This window comes from Pogona vitticeps, chromosome 1 (assembly GCF_051106095.1).
Source record: "Pogona vitticeps strain Pit_001003342236 chromosome 1, PviZW2.1, whole genome shotgun sequence".
In the NCBI taxonomy this organism is placed as follows: Eukaryota; Metazoa; Chordata; class Lepidosauria; order Squamata; family Agamidae; genus Pogona; species Pogona vitticeps.
The window spans coordinates 83,091,724-83,106,035 of record NC_135783.1 but is presented as its reverse complement, the minus strand read 5'-3'; the positions used below and the strand labels follow the sequence as shown (position 1 = coordinate 83,106,035).

General features: G+C 41.4%; 1 protein-coding gene across 16 annotated transcripts in view; it reads left to right on the top strand.

Moving 5' to 3' along the window:
• EYA4 (EYA transcriptional coactivator and phosphatase 4) overlaps positions 1–14,312 on the top strand; it is a 184,887-nt gene that overhangs the window by 60,345 nt on the left and 110,230 nt on the right. For 4 of the 16 annotated variants that reach the window (XM_078383337.1, XM_078383342.1, XM_078383341.1 and 1 more), the window contains exon 1: positions 876–14,236. The exons of the other annotated variants lie outside the window; for them this stretch is intronic. In XM_078383337.1, coding sequence (XP_078239463.1) covers positions 14,234–14,236 — 3 coding nt within the window. In that variant the 5' untranslated portion in view covers positions 876–14,233. Of the gene's footprint in view, positions 1–875; positions 14,237–14,312 lie in introns of those variants that run through there. 16 annotated transcript variants of the gene reach the window in all.

Genomic DNA, 14,312 nt, shown 5'->3' with positions numbered 1-14,312 from the left:
TGGACCTTTTTGCGTCCCATCTCAACACCAAGTGTGCCCGATACTGTTCCAGAGCGGGCATGGACGGCGTCTCCCTGGGAGACGCCTTCCTTATACCATGGTCAGAAGAGCTAACGTACCTGTTCCCTGCAATACTGCTGCTTCTCAGGACTGTGACCAGGATAATGCGATACGGTATAGACACAATCCTCATCGCCCTTTGGTACAGACACAATCCGCATCGCTCAGAAATAGCACAAGAAGTTTATCATCTATCTCAGATACCGTCCCTCCTGTCACAGGACAACGGGGCTCTCCTCCATCCCGATGTTTGGTCCCTTTGCCTGATGGCCTGGAGGATAACCCCCGCTTCCATGAGGTGCTCGACCATGCACGAAAGCCCTCTACCGTGCGCTTATACGAGGGCAAATGGAAAGCATTTACCAAGTTTGCCCAATTTAAAGGGATGACCACGGTACCAGCTTCTCTACGTACGGTACTTACCTTTTTCCTGCATCTCTTCAATATGGGACTTGCCTGTCAAAATGAACATTGAACGAGTTATACAGCTTGGTGACGAAGACCTTGTAGTCCCAGATGCTACATTTACCAAGGATACTGGTAAAAATCTTCGTAAGATGGAATAATGTTGTAACTAACCAACTAGATTAAACCCTAGTTAATTAAAGGTACTGAAGCAATGTTAAATAGGTGAAAAGTTATTCTGGGGGTTATAATCCTGTCATTGTATTAGTTAGCCGGAAGGAAGGAAGGAAGGAAGGAAGGAAGGAAGGAAGGAAGGAAGGAAGGAAGGAAGGAAGGGAGGGAGGGAGGGAGGGAGGGAGGGAGAGAGGGAGAGGGAGAGGGAGAGGGAGAGGGAGAGGGAGAGGGAGAGGGAGATTTAAGAGTACCACAGTACATTATAGGGCAAGAGCATGGGAACATTTGAAGATATGATACCAAAGTGAGTAGAAACTCAGTGCAAAGACATAAGGAGTGGTGTCACATAATCAAAATGATAGAGGTAAATGTCTTGGGCATCAGAGTAGTACATAGTTGTACAGGAAGGCTTATGTGGAAGCTACATAAATCAAGGATACTTATTAGGAAAAAAATTGATGAACTCAATTAGATTTATGTAGCAAAAGGTGAAATTGCTTTCTGTGTAATTGTTTTTAGATATAGCATTTAATGTCAAATCATGTGAAATATTCTCTCCGCACATACACAGAGTTGCTATTATCCTGAAAGAGCAGCTTTCATTGGCATCAGTGGCCATTGCCCCAGTCAGTAGCAGCAGCGGAAGGAAAGTTTTCATCAGGCCTTCAGCAGCAATGAAAGTGTTTATCTTTCTCTGTGCTGTGGTCCCAGTAGAAACTGGAGTCCATGATAGCTATTATGTGTTCAGTGATTTGCTACTTGCCTTGATTCTTTTGGGGAAGGGTAAGATATAAATCATTACCACCATTATCCTCATCCCAGAGTGGTGCTTCGAGTGACTCATTATTCATCTCACCTTAAACTTCCCACTTTGAAAACTATAGATGGCATTAGCTCATTGAGAGTAGTGGGTACTCATTTGATCCAGGATTCAGTAGATTGGTTCATACTACATTGACAGGCAATTTAATCCCTTGGGGGTTTTATTCCTCCAACCCAATGTAGTGCAACCCATATTATATTGACTTTACCTTTAAGTTGCAAAGGATTTGTTGTATTTTCAAAATAGAGATTAGTCTCATTGCTTTTTATGGCCTTTCCCGTTCCCCAAAAAACTAAATGCTATTTAGGATGAAATCCAATACCTGATGAGCTGTGCTGTAATGTCCGCAGTCTCTTCCCCATTACATACTAACAGCATACAGACTACTCTACTGTCTAATAGAAAGCAAGTTCCCTGTCTTACTTTTTGTAACATCCTACTTATTATATGTGTTTTTTAAAAATCTCAAATGCTTGCACAGAGAATTGTCTGCCTTTTAGTAGGCTTAATAAAAGTTATTTTATAACATTGAGTTAGACCCACTAGGTAACTAGTTGCTCTGCATGCTATAAGAGGCCAGTGGTTTTCTCATCTTTATAAGTCTGCTCTCTCTCCAGCTGCATATGCTTATTTCCCTCTCTGCAGGTTGCTCCTGAATCTTATCTCACTGTGAGTGCTGCCCCTTCTCAAGGCAGGGGTGGCTGGGAGCTTCTCCTTGGTCATGGTCTCCATAAATTCCAAACTCTCAGATCTACTTGAACCCAGGGTGAATAAAAAAATCGATCTTTTTAAAAAAGTTAATATGATTTAAATCAAGATTGATTTAAATCTGTCCATATTAAAAATCAATATTTTATTTAAATTGTCTTTAAAAATTGTTTTATAGGTGAGTGGCATAACAGGAAATGGAGGCTGCTAGTCATACCATATTCCATCAGTTGGCCAGGAGGCTGAGTTACCTGCACTGAGGATACTCCTCGTGGGGAGGGGGGAGGGGGCTTCTGGTAGTGGGCGATTCGATTCTCAGGAACATAGAGCGAGGGGTCTGTGACCATTGTGAGGACTGCATGGTGACTTGCCTGCTTGGTGGAAAGGTGGTGGACATTATCTCTGGATAGGCTGGTAGAGAGTGCTGGGGATGAGGTAGCAGTGGTGGTGCATATTGTTGGCACCAACAGTGTGGGGAAATGTAACCGTGAGTTCCTGGAGGCCAAATCTAGGTTGTTCGGGATGAAGCTCAAAGCCAGGACCTCAACGGTAGTGTTCTCAAAAGTGCTGCCGCAGGGCCAGCTAGGCAGGTGGAGCTCATGGGTCTCAATGCGTGGATGAGACGGAGGTGTCGGGGGAGGGGGTTTAGATTCATTAGGCACTGGGGAATGTTTTGGGACAAACCAGGCCTGTACAAGAGGGATAAGCTTCACTTGAACGAACATGGAACTAAACTGCTGGTGTGTAACATTTAAAAGGTGGCAGAGCAGCTTTCCAACTGAATCCCGGGGGAAAGCTGACAGGAGCCGAGGGGTGTCCATTTTGGGACTCCTCATCCCTATGTAATGAGGGTGGAGAGGATAGAGAACCACAAATTGATGACAGTGTGGGAATTAGGAATGGGAGCGTGATGGGACGTGATAGTTGGTCCACTAGAATTAGAAGCTGTGTGTGTGTGGGGGGGAAGAAACAAGCAGTCCTTCTTGGGGGGCCCCATATGCCAGCCTGAAGCATCTGAGCAAAAACGGAAGAGCTGGAACATTTGGTGGCTAGTGATAACATTGGTACATAGCGGCCATAACAGAAACCTGGTGGAATTGGGAGAACCAGTGGGATACCACAATCCCAGGCTATAAACTCTATAGGAGGGACAGGGAGGGGTGTGTTGGAGATGAGGTGGCCATATATGTCAAAGAAGGGGTAGAATCCAGCAGAATGGAGATGGACGGCAGGTCTAATTCCATCATAGAATCACTGTGGGTTAAACTACCAGGCCCAAGGAGCAATGTGATAGTGGGTGGTGTGCTATTGTCCTCCAGATCAAAAACTTGAGGGGGACCTTGAAATGAGGAGACAAATCAGGGAGGTGTCCAAGAGGGACAGGAATGTAATCATGGGGGACTTCAGTTATCCTCACATCGACCGGGTCAGTGTGTGCTTGGGTCAAGAAAGAGAGGCTGATTTTCTTGACATGCTAAATTACTGTGCCCTCGAGTAACTTATCGTGGAGCCCACCAGAGGACAGATGACCCTGGGTTTAATAGTGTATGGTACTCAGGACCTGGTTAGGGACATGAATGTCACTGAGCCACTAGGAAATAGTGACCATGCTGTGATCTCTTTCACCATGCATGTTGGGGGGAGTGTCAAGCAAATATGACACAAAAACCCTTGATTTCCATAGGGTGGACTTCCCTCAGATGAGGAAACTATTGGGAAAGAAGTTGAAAGGGAAGGTAAAAAGAATCCAATCTCTCCAGAGTGCATGTAGCCTGTTTAAATGGCCACAGTGCCAGAGGACTGGAGGATAGCACATGTTATGGCATGAGAAACTACAGGCCAGTTAGCCCACTGGTTCTTAACCTTGGGTTACTCAGGAGTTTTGGACTGCAACTCCCAGAAGCCTTCACCACCAGCTGTCCTGACTGGGTTTTCTGGGAGTTGCAGTTCAAAAGCATCCGAGTAACAAAGGTTAAGAACCATTGAGTTAGCCTAACGTCTGTTCCAGGGAAGGTGGTGAAAGCCTGGATATTGTCTATCTGGATTTTCAGAAGGCGTTTGACACGGTCCCACAACAAAGGCTGCTGAGAAAACTCCACAGTCAGGGAGTAAGAGGGCTGAATTGAGAATTGGTTCAGAACCAGGAAACAGAGAGTAGGTGTCAATGGGCAATTTTCACAATGGAGAGAGGTGAAAAGCGGTGTGTCCCAGGGATCTGTCCTGCGACCTGTGCTTTTCAAGCTGTTCATAAATGACCTCGAGAAAGGGATAAGCAGTGAGGTAGCCAAGTTTGCAGATGACACAAAAACTTTTTTGGGTGATGAAGACCAGAAGGGATTGTGAAGAGCTCCATAGGATCTGTCCAAACTGGGAGAATAGGCAGCAAAATGGCAAATGCGTTTTAATATAAGAAAATGGAAAGTAATGCACATTGGGGCAAAAAAATGAAAACTTTACTATCAGCTGATGGGTTGTGAGCTGTCTGTGACGTATCAGGAAAGAGATCTTGGTCTGCTGGTGGACAGTTTAATGAAAGTGTCAAGTTAGGGTGCAGCGGCAGTCAAGAAGGCCAATTCCATGCTAGGTATCATTAAAAAGGGGATTGAAAATAAAACAGCCAACATAATCATGCCATTATACAAAATGCTGGTAAGGTCGCACCTGGAGTATTGCGTACAGTTCTGGTCGCCACCCTTCAAAAAAGACATAGTGGAACTTTTGGAAAACGTGCAGAAAAGAGCAGCTAAATGATGATTGGGCTGGGGCACATCTCTTATGAGGAAAGGCTACAATGTTTGGGGCTATTTAGTCTATAGAAAAGGCACTTGAAGGGGGACATGTCTGAGATGTATAAAATTATGTACGGGATGGATAAAGTGGATAGAGGGAAGCTCTTTTCCTCTCACACAGTACCAGAACCAGGGGACATCCATTCCAGTTGAGTGTTGGGAGAGTGAGAACAGACAAAAGAAAATATTTCTTTACCCAGAATGTTGTTACTCTGTGGAACTCCTTGCTACAGGATGGGGTGATGGCATCTGGCCTAAATGCCTTTCAAAGGGGATTGGACAGATTCCTGGAGGAAAAGTCCATTGCAGGTTACAAGCCATGATGGGGATGTATAATCTCCAGGCTTCAAAGGAAGGTACTTGTAAATGGCAGGGGAGGGGGATCAGGAGGCAGGGATCTAGTCTCGTATGTTCCCAGAGGCATCTGGTGGGGCCACTGTAAGATATAAGAAGCTGGACTAGATAACCCCCTTGGCCTGATCCGGCAGGGCTCTTCTTAGGTTCTTATGTAACTTTTGTTATGTAGTAGAAAACAGTTTTTGAGTGACATTGCTAAAATGATACATTAATGTGGTTTGCCTTTTTCTTCTTTAAAAATGGTGGATATGGTATTTTAGCCAACATTTGAACAAGATATGCAGAATGTTGTATAGGACATACTCGGTAATTTTTAATCCTATTTCTAAATCATCAAGGAAACAACATTATGTTGTGTTTTGTTATTATGTGTCTTCAAGTTCCATTCAGCTTATGGTGACATTAATACTGTTTTCAGGGTATGAGTGATGTTTAGAAAGTGATTTACCTTTGTTATCCACTACCTAATTTTCATGACCAAGTGGGGATCTGAACCCTGGGCCTTATCCAGCACTTTGTCTGCTAGACCATGCTGGCTCTCCCTTGTGTCTTACATGTTTCCAATTTTCCTTGGCAGTGGTTGTGTGATAGAGCTACATATATTTTAGATGTAGATTTTGATGCAGTGGGAGAAGAGTAGCCTCTGCCTAGAGGGGCGGGGTATAAATTGAATAGTAAATAAATAAATAAAAAAGAAGATGGAGAAGTTTCATAGTCACCCAGCCATGAAGCTCACATAATAAACTACACTCCCATCTGTTTAGAGGTATTTTGAGGGCAAAATAGCAGTGCATGGTGATGGCGTGGAAGAACCCTGAATGTTATCTGGACTCCATTGACAAAGACCAAGGTTGATTTATCATTTCCATGGTGTTTTGCACTTCTAGAGAAATACCACATTGCATTATTAATCCTCCTGTACTAGTACTTGTTATTTACAAATTCATGTTATTTACAAATTTCACCATTCAAGGAATGGTGAAAGGAAACAGGTCTTTGCATTTACGCTCATCCTTTGTATATATTCTAAGGGCAAAACTGCTATTCTAAGATGAAATATAGCAGTATAAATTTCATTCTGTTATTTAAATATTTGAAATACAATGGTGCCTCGACTTACAAACTTAATTGGTTCGAGAACGCCAGCCGTAACTCGAAATGGTCATAAGTCAAAGCACCATTTCCCATAGGAATGCAATTAATCCATTCCGGCCGAAGGAAAAAAATAACTGAAACAAAAACAACACTGCAAGACCCATCGGAAACGCGATTAATCCATTTCAGCCGAAGGGAAAAAAAGGAAAAGAAAAGCAAACAAACCGTGCGTGACCCTTCAGAAATGCAAAAAAAGCAAAGCAGAAAGCAAACACACCGTGCAAGACCCTTCGGAAATGCAGAAAAAAAAAAAAGGAAAGAAAAGAAAAGAAAGAAAGAAACAGAAAGCAAACAAACAGGGCTGGCTGATCTGACTACCTCGAGACTGGCAGGTGGTCACAGTGCCAGAAGAGTGAACAGCCTTCAGACATCTGTTTACCGTTCTTCCCAAACAAGTGGGAACTGTGCCATCGCCATATCTCCCTCTACCCATAATCACTCAGATGTTAGATCCCCCGCTGGGGTGGCAAGCCTTCCACTCCATGTCAAAAGAAAAGAACTAAAGATACACTAAATACAATAAAACAATAATAACAGAATTAACAAAAATTGATACAACATTAAATAATAATGCAGACTTACGGAATTATCCATTAATAATTTAAACAAATTATCAAATTAAGCAATTTACCAAATTAGCGATTTAAATAAAATTTGAGTTAAGCAATTTAAATGAGATTTAAATTAGGCAATTTAAATAAAATATGAGTAAACATGTACATGTGTTCTAAAATAAGAAAGGGAATATAAACAGGGAACCACTACCCCAGACCGCCCCCTGTCACACTCAGAAAAAGAAAAAGTAAATAAAGAAAAAATAAAGCAATAGAGAAAGAAAAAACAAATAAACAACAAGAACACACATACACACACACACAAAATTTCTCCCCCTGCCCAAACCACTTCTAGTTGTTAGATACTGCAAGGTCCAGACCCTGTTGTAATTGTCATAGGTACAGAAAACCTTGAAATAGGTCAGTGGCTGCTTAAAATCGTTGTGGCCAAAAGCCAGGCCCATGTTGAGTTTGCTCGACTTCCAGATCTTAAGGGCCACCCTGTCGTCACAGCTGACTGAGCGTCCATGCACAAGCACATAGGTGTCCAGTCTGAATGCTTGGCAGCCTGGATAATCGCAAGCTCGGTGCATCCACATTCGCTGTAATACATGCAGACGTTAGGTGCCAGATGGTGGTCCTTCCCACGGAGGAGCACAGGGTCTCAGGTGGCAATGTGAGGCCAGCACACGCTCCCAGATAAAATACAACTCCCAACCACCAGTAGAGCTTGGTCTGTACCTCACGGTGCTGGCAATGGAGGCCGGGAAGAGGGCATTGAGACACCCCCAGCGCAGTGGGCATTAAGACAACCCTGGCGGAGCACCACCGCCCGACTGGGTTGCTCGAGCACAAGTCCGTGCCAGGAAGCTTGCCCAAGTAAAGCTGCAAGCTGAACAGAAAAACCTGCAGGATGACAAAAGGACCACAGAGACAGACAGTACATTAAGCCCAGGAACCACGAGACCAAGCAGGCATATTGAAGCTCAGGAGAGGGTGGATGGCAGAGGCAAGGGTGGAGAGAGGGTCAGACAACCAAACAGTCCCACACCTCCTCAACAAGTCCCTTTTTCTTCCTTCCCTTTTCTTTCTCTCTCAGAGAACTCCAGCTATCTGTATTCCAACCTGCCTGCCTGTTTGCCCGATGGCGGCGGCAGCTGCATCGTCATCATTGTCCTTATTCCCAGTGATAGTGGAAGCAGCAACAATTATAATGTTTGTTGCTGTTGCAGCAGAGATAAAAGAATAAAAAGCGGCTGCATCAAAAGAGGGAGGCAAGAAACATAGAATAAACTAAGGAAGCAAAAGGAAAGAGACCAGAAAGAAAGAGAAAAAGGAAAAATGCAACCTCCTGCTATTGGGTCGCCATCTTGATATTGAAGACATTGCCTGCCCATTTCAGGATACTTGCGTACTGGATTGTTCTACAATGAAATGGGTTACAAATTGTAACACGTTTACATGTCTGAACTTGCCAGAGTGTAGCATTCTTGAATTAGTATTTAAATAGAACCCCTTAATGTATTCTGTAAGTATGGTATGAACACATGTGAGCCAGTTCTGTCAAAAGGAGAGTGTCAAACCTCTTTGTAATTGTTATACAGCGGTGCCTCAACTTACAAATGTCCCGACATACAACCATACAACGAGCTCCAGCCACAAAATTTTGCTTCAACTTGCCGGAGCCTCGAGTTACAACAAAAAAAGGCAGGGAAGAAAGGTGGAGAATTCAAATTGCTAACCATTGGTAGGCGAAGAGGCTGCTTCTTTGTAGCTCTTTCACCCCAACAGTTAGAGAGTGAGTGCGATCGGAGGAGGCTTCGAACTGCCTGGTAAAGTAAGGTGCTGCTTTCTGCTTTTCAAAAATTGTAATGGGTGAGTTTTGCAGCATGGTTTTGGGCTGGGTGGTGGGATTATGTTTCTATGCTGTGATGGATCTTGCTGGGTTTGTTTGCTTTTTGGGTTTTTTTTCCTCCATTTCTGATGGGTCTTGTGGGGATTGCTTGCTTTTTGCTTTGCTTTTTTTGCTTTTCCGAAGAGTCTTGTACAGTTTGCTTGCTTTTTGCTTTGTTTTTTCCCATTTCTGATGGGTCTTGCGGGGTTTGTTTGCTTTCTGCTTTGCTTTTTTTGCATTTCCAATGGGTCTTGCAAGGTTTGCTAGCTTTTTGCTTTGCTTTCTTTGTATTTCTGAAGGGCCTTGCACTATTTGTTTGCTTTTCTCCCCCACCCTCGGCCGGAACTGATGGGTTTCCGATGTGTCTTTTTTTTCCCCTTCTGCTGGAACGGATTAATCGGATTCCAATGCATTTCTATGGGAAATGGCACTTTGACTTATGACCATTTCGAGTTACGACCATCTTCCAGAAGGGATTAAGTTCATAAGTTGAGGCACCACTGTATTTGTGTTTATTAACATTCTTTCCAAGCTTTAAGGACTTCTTGTGGATTTATTTTTGAATAGTGAATGAAAACTAAATGGGACTGAAGGGAAACCTCTCTTTTTAGGCATTCGTTTGTGGACAGAGATGACATTTTCTAAACTTGTTACAAGATGATCTGCACTTACAAAAATTTATTAGTGATAGCACCTTTTGCATGTCACTAACTCGAAAGGTCATTGTAAGTCCGAAGCAGCTTGGCAACACATGACACCTGTGTTCTGTGGGGACCTAGGAGAAGGATAGAATGTTCAATATGCTTGTTACATTTTATAATTCAAACTAACAGTCTGGAGATCTGTTTTTTTTTTATCTAGCTGACAGTCTGTAGGTCCTGTTGGTATCCCCTAATTTTGTGGATGTATTTTCAACACAATGCTTAAATCGAGAAACAACATTGTTAGTTTTCTCTCTCTCAAAATGTAAGAAAGGATTTATGTAGCATGGGCAGATTTTGCTTTTTTATACTGTAAATGTGAATGACATTTCTCTTTTGGTGGAAAAAAAGGGAAGGGGAACCAAAGGCAGACATTTCCTAAACAACATCAGTGTCCCTTCAATTAACATTTTTGACACATACAGCTTATGTGGCTTCTGCAGAAACAACCAGCAGGATTTGCCACCACCTGGTGGTCAGCAGTTTCTTCCTGTAGTGGTAAATGAAATAATAAATATTGATATGACCCAGTAATTGGTTAAAACTATGAAAAGGTTTTCTGAAAGTAATTCCTGCCTGGGAGTGAACAGAAGCAACAAGAGAAAGGGCTCCTGTAGCAAAATCCATTAGCGCTTTCCCCATTATCACAGTAATGTGGATAGTTTTCACAGTTTTGACTCACTGTAACTTTGTGTTCCAATTGATGCATATGTTTGTGATCACTGACTGCTGCTTTGGTCAAATCAGTTGTAGATCTGAACTGCATACTATGTCACAGCCTTCATGTAATAAAATAACTTTTGCTAGCTTTTCCACTCAGTATGTTGGTGCAGACCTTTACCTTACCAGAACATTACTTTCCCCTCTAGGTAGAGGAGGAGGTATGCAACTAGTGCCTATCATACTATCCAGCAAATTTATAGAGGTGCCAGTTCTTACAAGCCTTCTGTCCAAACCATAGAAATGTAATGTGAACAACATTTCACAAGGGGACATTTTTGTCTCAGACTCTGAGGACTGGGGAGTCAACCCCATCTCTTAAACCCACTTAATAAAGGAGGCAGATGGTCTGCATTCTCGCTTCTCACAGAGAAAAAGAAAAGGGCCCTGCCTTCAGTTATTTCAGAGTCTAATTTTAATCTCTACCAGAAAATAGGTTGAAAATGGAAATTTTATATGGCAGATTAAGCCACATGTAAACATTACAGCCCCTGATACACTTGTAGCAGGTAAAAGATTATTTCCAGGCATTCTATTCCTGCACAGGTAGAGTGTGGGCCCCAGATATCATGGGACCCCCCCCCCAGCAGTCTTAACTAGTATAGTCATGGTGAAGAGTGTCAGGTGTTGCAGTTGACAACCTCGGAAAGACCATATTTCACCTGCCTTTGTTCTATTTGCTCAGACTCACTAGATGGTAGTATATTCCATAGTAATCTTACCCTCCAAAATGAAATTAATGTCAGTTATTCTGGACTTTAAAATCCTAAAAAGGGTGAGGGTTTTTTTAGTTTTTTAATTTTTTTTACTTGCACACTAATCTGCAATGTACATGGGGAAACTGGGATATAGTTTATGCATGCGAACACTGCTTGCTTTCATATGTCAATAAGAATGCATTTTACAGCAAGTAGCATTATTTATGTCTGATGTTCCATTTGGATTCTTTAAGATGTTCAGGAAGATGTTTATTGCACTAATAATTCCATAGAACCCATGTCTGTCTCTTTTCTGTGTTCATGCATGTTATTTCTCTGATGTAGCAGAAAGAAACATGTCTGGCCAGTATAGAAACAGGTTGTTGTTCCACTGTCTCTGTCCCATCCCCACTATACATATTGTCTGCATCCAAGGTAGATAAAAAGATATTTTTCAAATCAATTTAAATCACGATTTAAATAAAATAAATATTTTTTATTTAAATCAACACAAAAACTCATTTTTTTATTTCAACAATTAAACTACCATATCAGTATCACAGCCCAACAATACTGTACCATGTTTCCCTGAAAATAAGATAGGGTCTTATATTAATTTTTGCTCCAAAAAACGCATTAGGGCTTATTTTCAGGGAATTTTTTTTTCATGTACAAACATCTACATTTATTCAAATAAAGTCATACCATCTTCTTCTGGTTACTGCACAATGGTGGAGGGTGTGCTTTCACTTAACTGGGGCTTATTTTTGGGGTAGGGCTTATTTTATGAGAATCCTGAAAAATCATACAAGTGTTATTTTCAGGTTGGGTCTTATTTCAGGGAAACAGGGTAATTATTTGTTGTAAGAAGAGATACCTAAACTCCTTACATCTGAAGAAATGTACAGTGGTGCCCTGCATGACGACGATAATCTGTTCCAGGAAAATCGTTGTTAAGCAAAATCGTCATCATGCGAAAAGCCTTTCCCCATTGGAATGCATTGAAACTCATTTTATGTGTTCCAATGGGGAAATTACCTCGTTGTCCAGCGAAGATCGCCCATAGGGGAAGCCATTTTCTGAGCGCTGATCAGCTGTTAAAATGGCTGCCCTGCGAAGCATGAGTCCGGAAAAGACAGGGCAGCCATTTTGCCGAGCCGGAAAAAATCATCGTCTTGCGAACAAACGATTCGCAAAGCACGGACCTAATTGATGTCCAGCGGAATTTCCCCATAGAAATGACAGTTTTGCGTATCACTATAGCGATCACAAAAAGTCACCATCCTGTGATTTCGTCGTACAGCGGGGTCATCATCTAGCGAGGTACCATTGTACTTTGTGTCCATTAAAGTTCACGCTATAACAGTCTTAAAGATGCTAGAGAATTCTTTGTTACAGAGTTAAATACTGTAGTATAGTTTTGATTAAGGTTGCAAATCTCAGCAGAAAGGGGCATGAGTGGGTTGCAACAAAGAAATAACCTTGCTGTTGTTGTCTCTAGAATTATGGCAACACAGTTGAACAGATATAAATAATTTAGAAGTATCTATCATCTTTCAAAAGTATTGTCATAAGCTCTTATTGTACAGAATGCTTTCATTGGCTTTTTAAATTTACAGATTAAACCACTGATTACATTTGTATATGTTACATATTATTTTTTGTATGAAATGTATTATTGCTATAATTGCATTCATCCAGTGGCTTGCAGACAGCGGCATGTGTACCAACCATGGTACTCCTAATGTCTTCTAAGTGGGGCAATTTTTTTAGCACTATGAAGAATTGCCTCTTCCTCAATCAGCATGGCCTTGTGAAAGTAGGCTAATGGAATTATCCATTCTACATTGGAATTTTTCTTTTTCTTTGCACCTTACTCCTAAAAATTCTGTTACAATGTTCAGTGCCTTTGAAATCAGCTTTGGGCAAAGTGCTCTCCTCCAGATGTCATTAAACTGGAGCTTCCATCAACCATGCCAGCCTAACTAGTGATGAAGGAATGACATTGGTTTCAGCCTTACAACATATGGAGAACCTTACTTCTGCCCACTGCTGCTGTAAGCGATAAGTATAATAACAGAATGCTTGTCATGTACATCTGCCTTATCCAATAATATAATTGTATTTGCTTGTGGAACAGGATCTTGCCTTAGGCCAAAGAAACAAAATCGGTTTCTTGGGTTTGGGAATCATGAACTTCCATTAGATTAAAATTGGATGTGGAAATTGCCTTCTCACATTTATTAAAGAGGAAGAGAGGAATCATGAGAAGCTCACCCTCATCACAGATTATGTTATAGCTGGGAACCGTGATTTTTGTTGTCTGAATGAAATACGTGTCATGATGGACGTAATAACATATGTCAAATTCCAGTTTTATTCCTGATTAATTTGGGCAAGTAACTGCTTCTGAATGCCTATTCATTGATAATTTTCTGCAACATATTACAAGAACAAATCATGATTTTTTTAAAAAAAGTGAATATGAATATAGTTTTAAATCAACAGTACATTTTGTTTCAGAAGTGAGGTATACTAAGGAGTTGGAAGCACAAACTCATGGTTGTTACTTGGAAGCAAAGACAAAAACTGTGGGGCTTTGTTTTGGGTGGTGCTGGTGGGTTTGATTGTTTTTTTTTTTAAAAAAATGCGAGAATGCTGTACAAGTTTTTCTGTTAGATTCAGTAGATATTATCCTCATGCATAGCGTGGGAATTTGAGGGGATTCGGTGGGGATTCATTCCATGGTAAAGAAAGAGTGCACATACAAACAATAGTTGTAAAATAATAAAGCTGGAACAACACACATTGGCAATTTATAGCAAGCAAACTAGATTCAGAAAACGAACATTAAAATATACATTATTTAGCTAACACTGCACTTTTGCCACAGAATCTGGTGTTTATTATTTTGAGCTTTAGCAGGAAACAGAAGCAGTATCAGTTGGGAAAACAGTATTTTTTTTTTTTTTACAGAATTGAGAACTGTTTGGCTCTCTTGTTTCTAAGCAGGGAACCTGGTTCTTTGGTTTCTTTGTTCCAAGTCAGGCTACTCCCAAACTATTTTAGCTGAGCATTTTACATACTAATGGAGTCAAGGGAAGTTACGTTGGCAGCTGTTCGTGGGATAATAATGAAGCACACTGTTTAGCATTGCATATCCGCACTGTAAGATGTGAGAAGTATTTAGAGACCATGGTGAGCAGGGCTGTATCCACTTTGTGTGATGTAAATGCATTAATTACAAGTGAGGAAGCCTTTCTGTTTGTTTTCT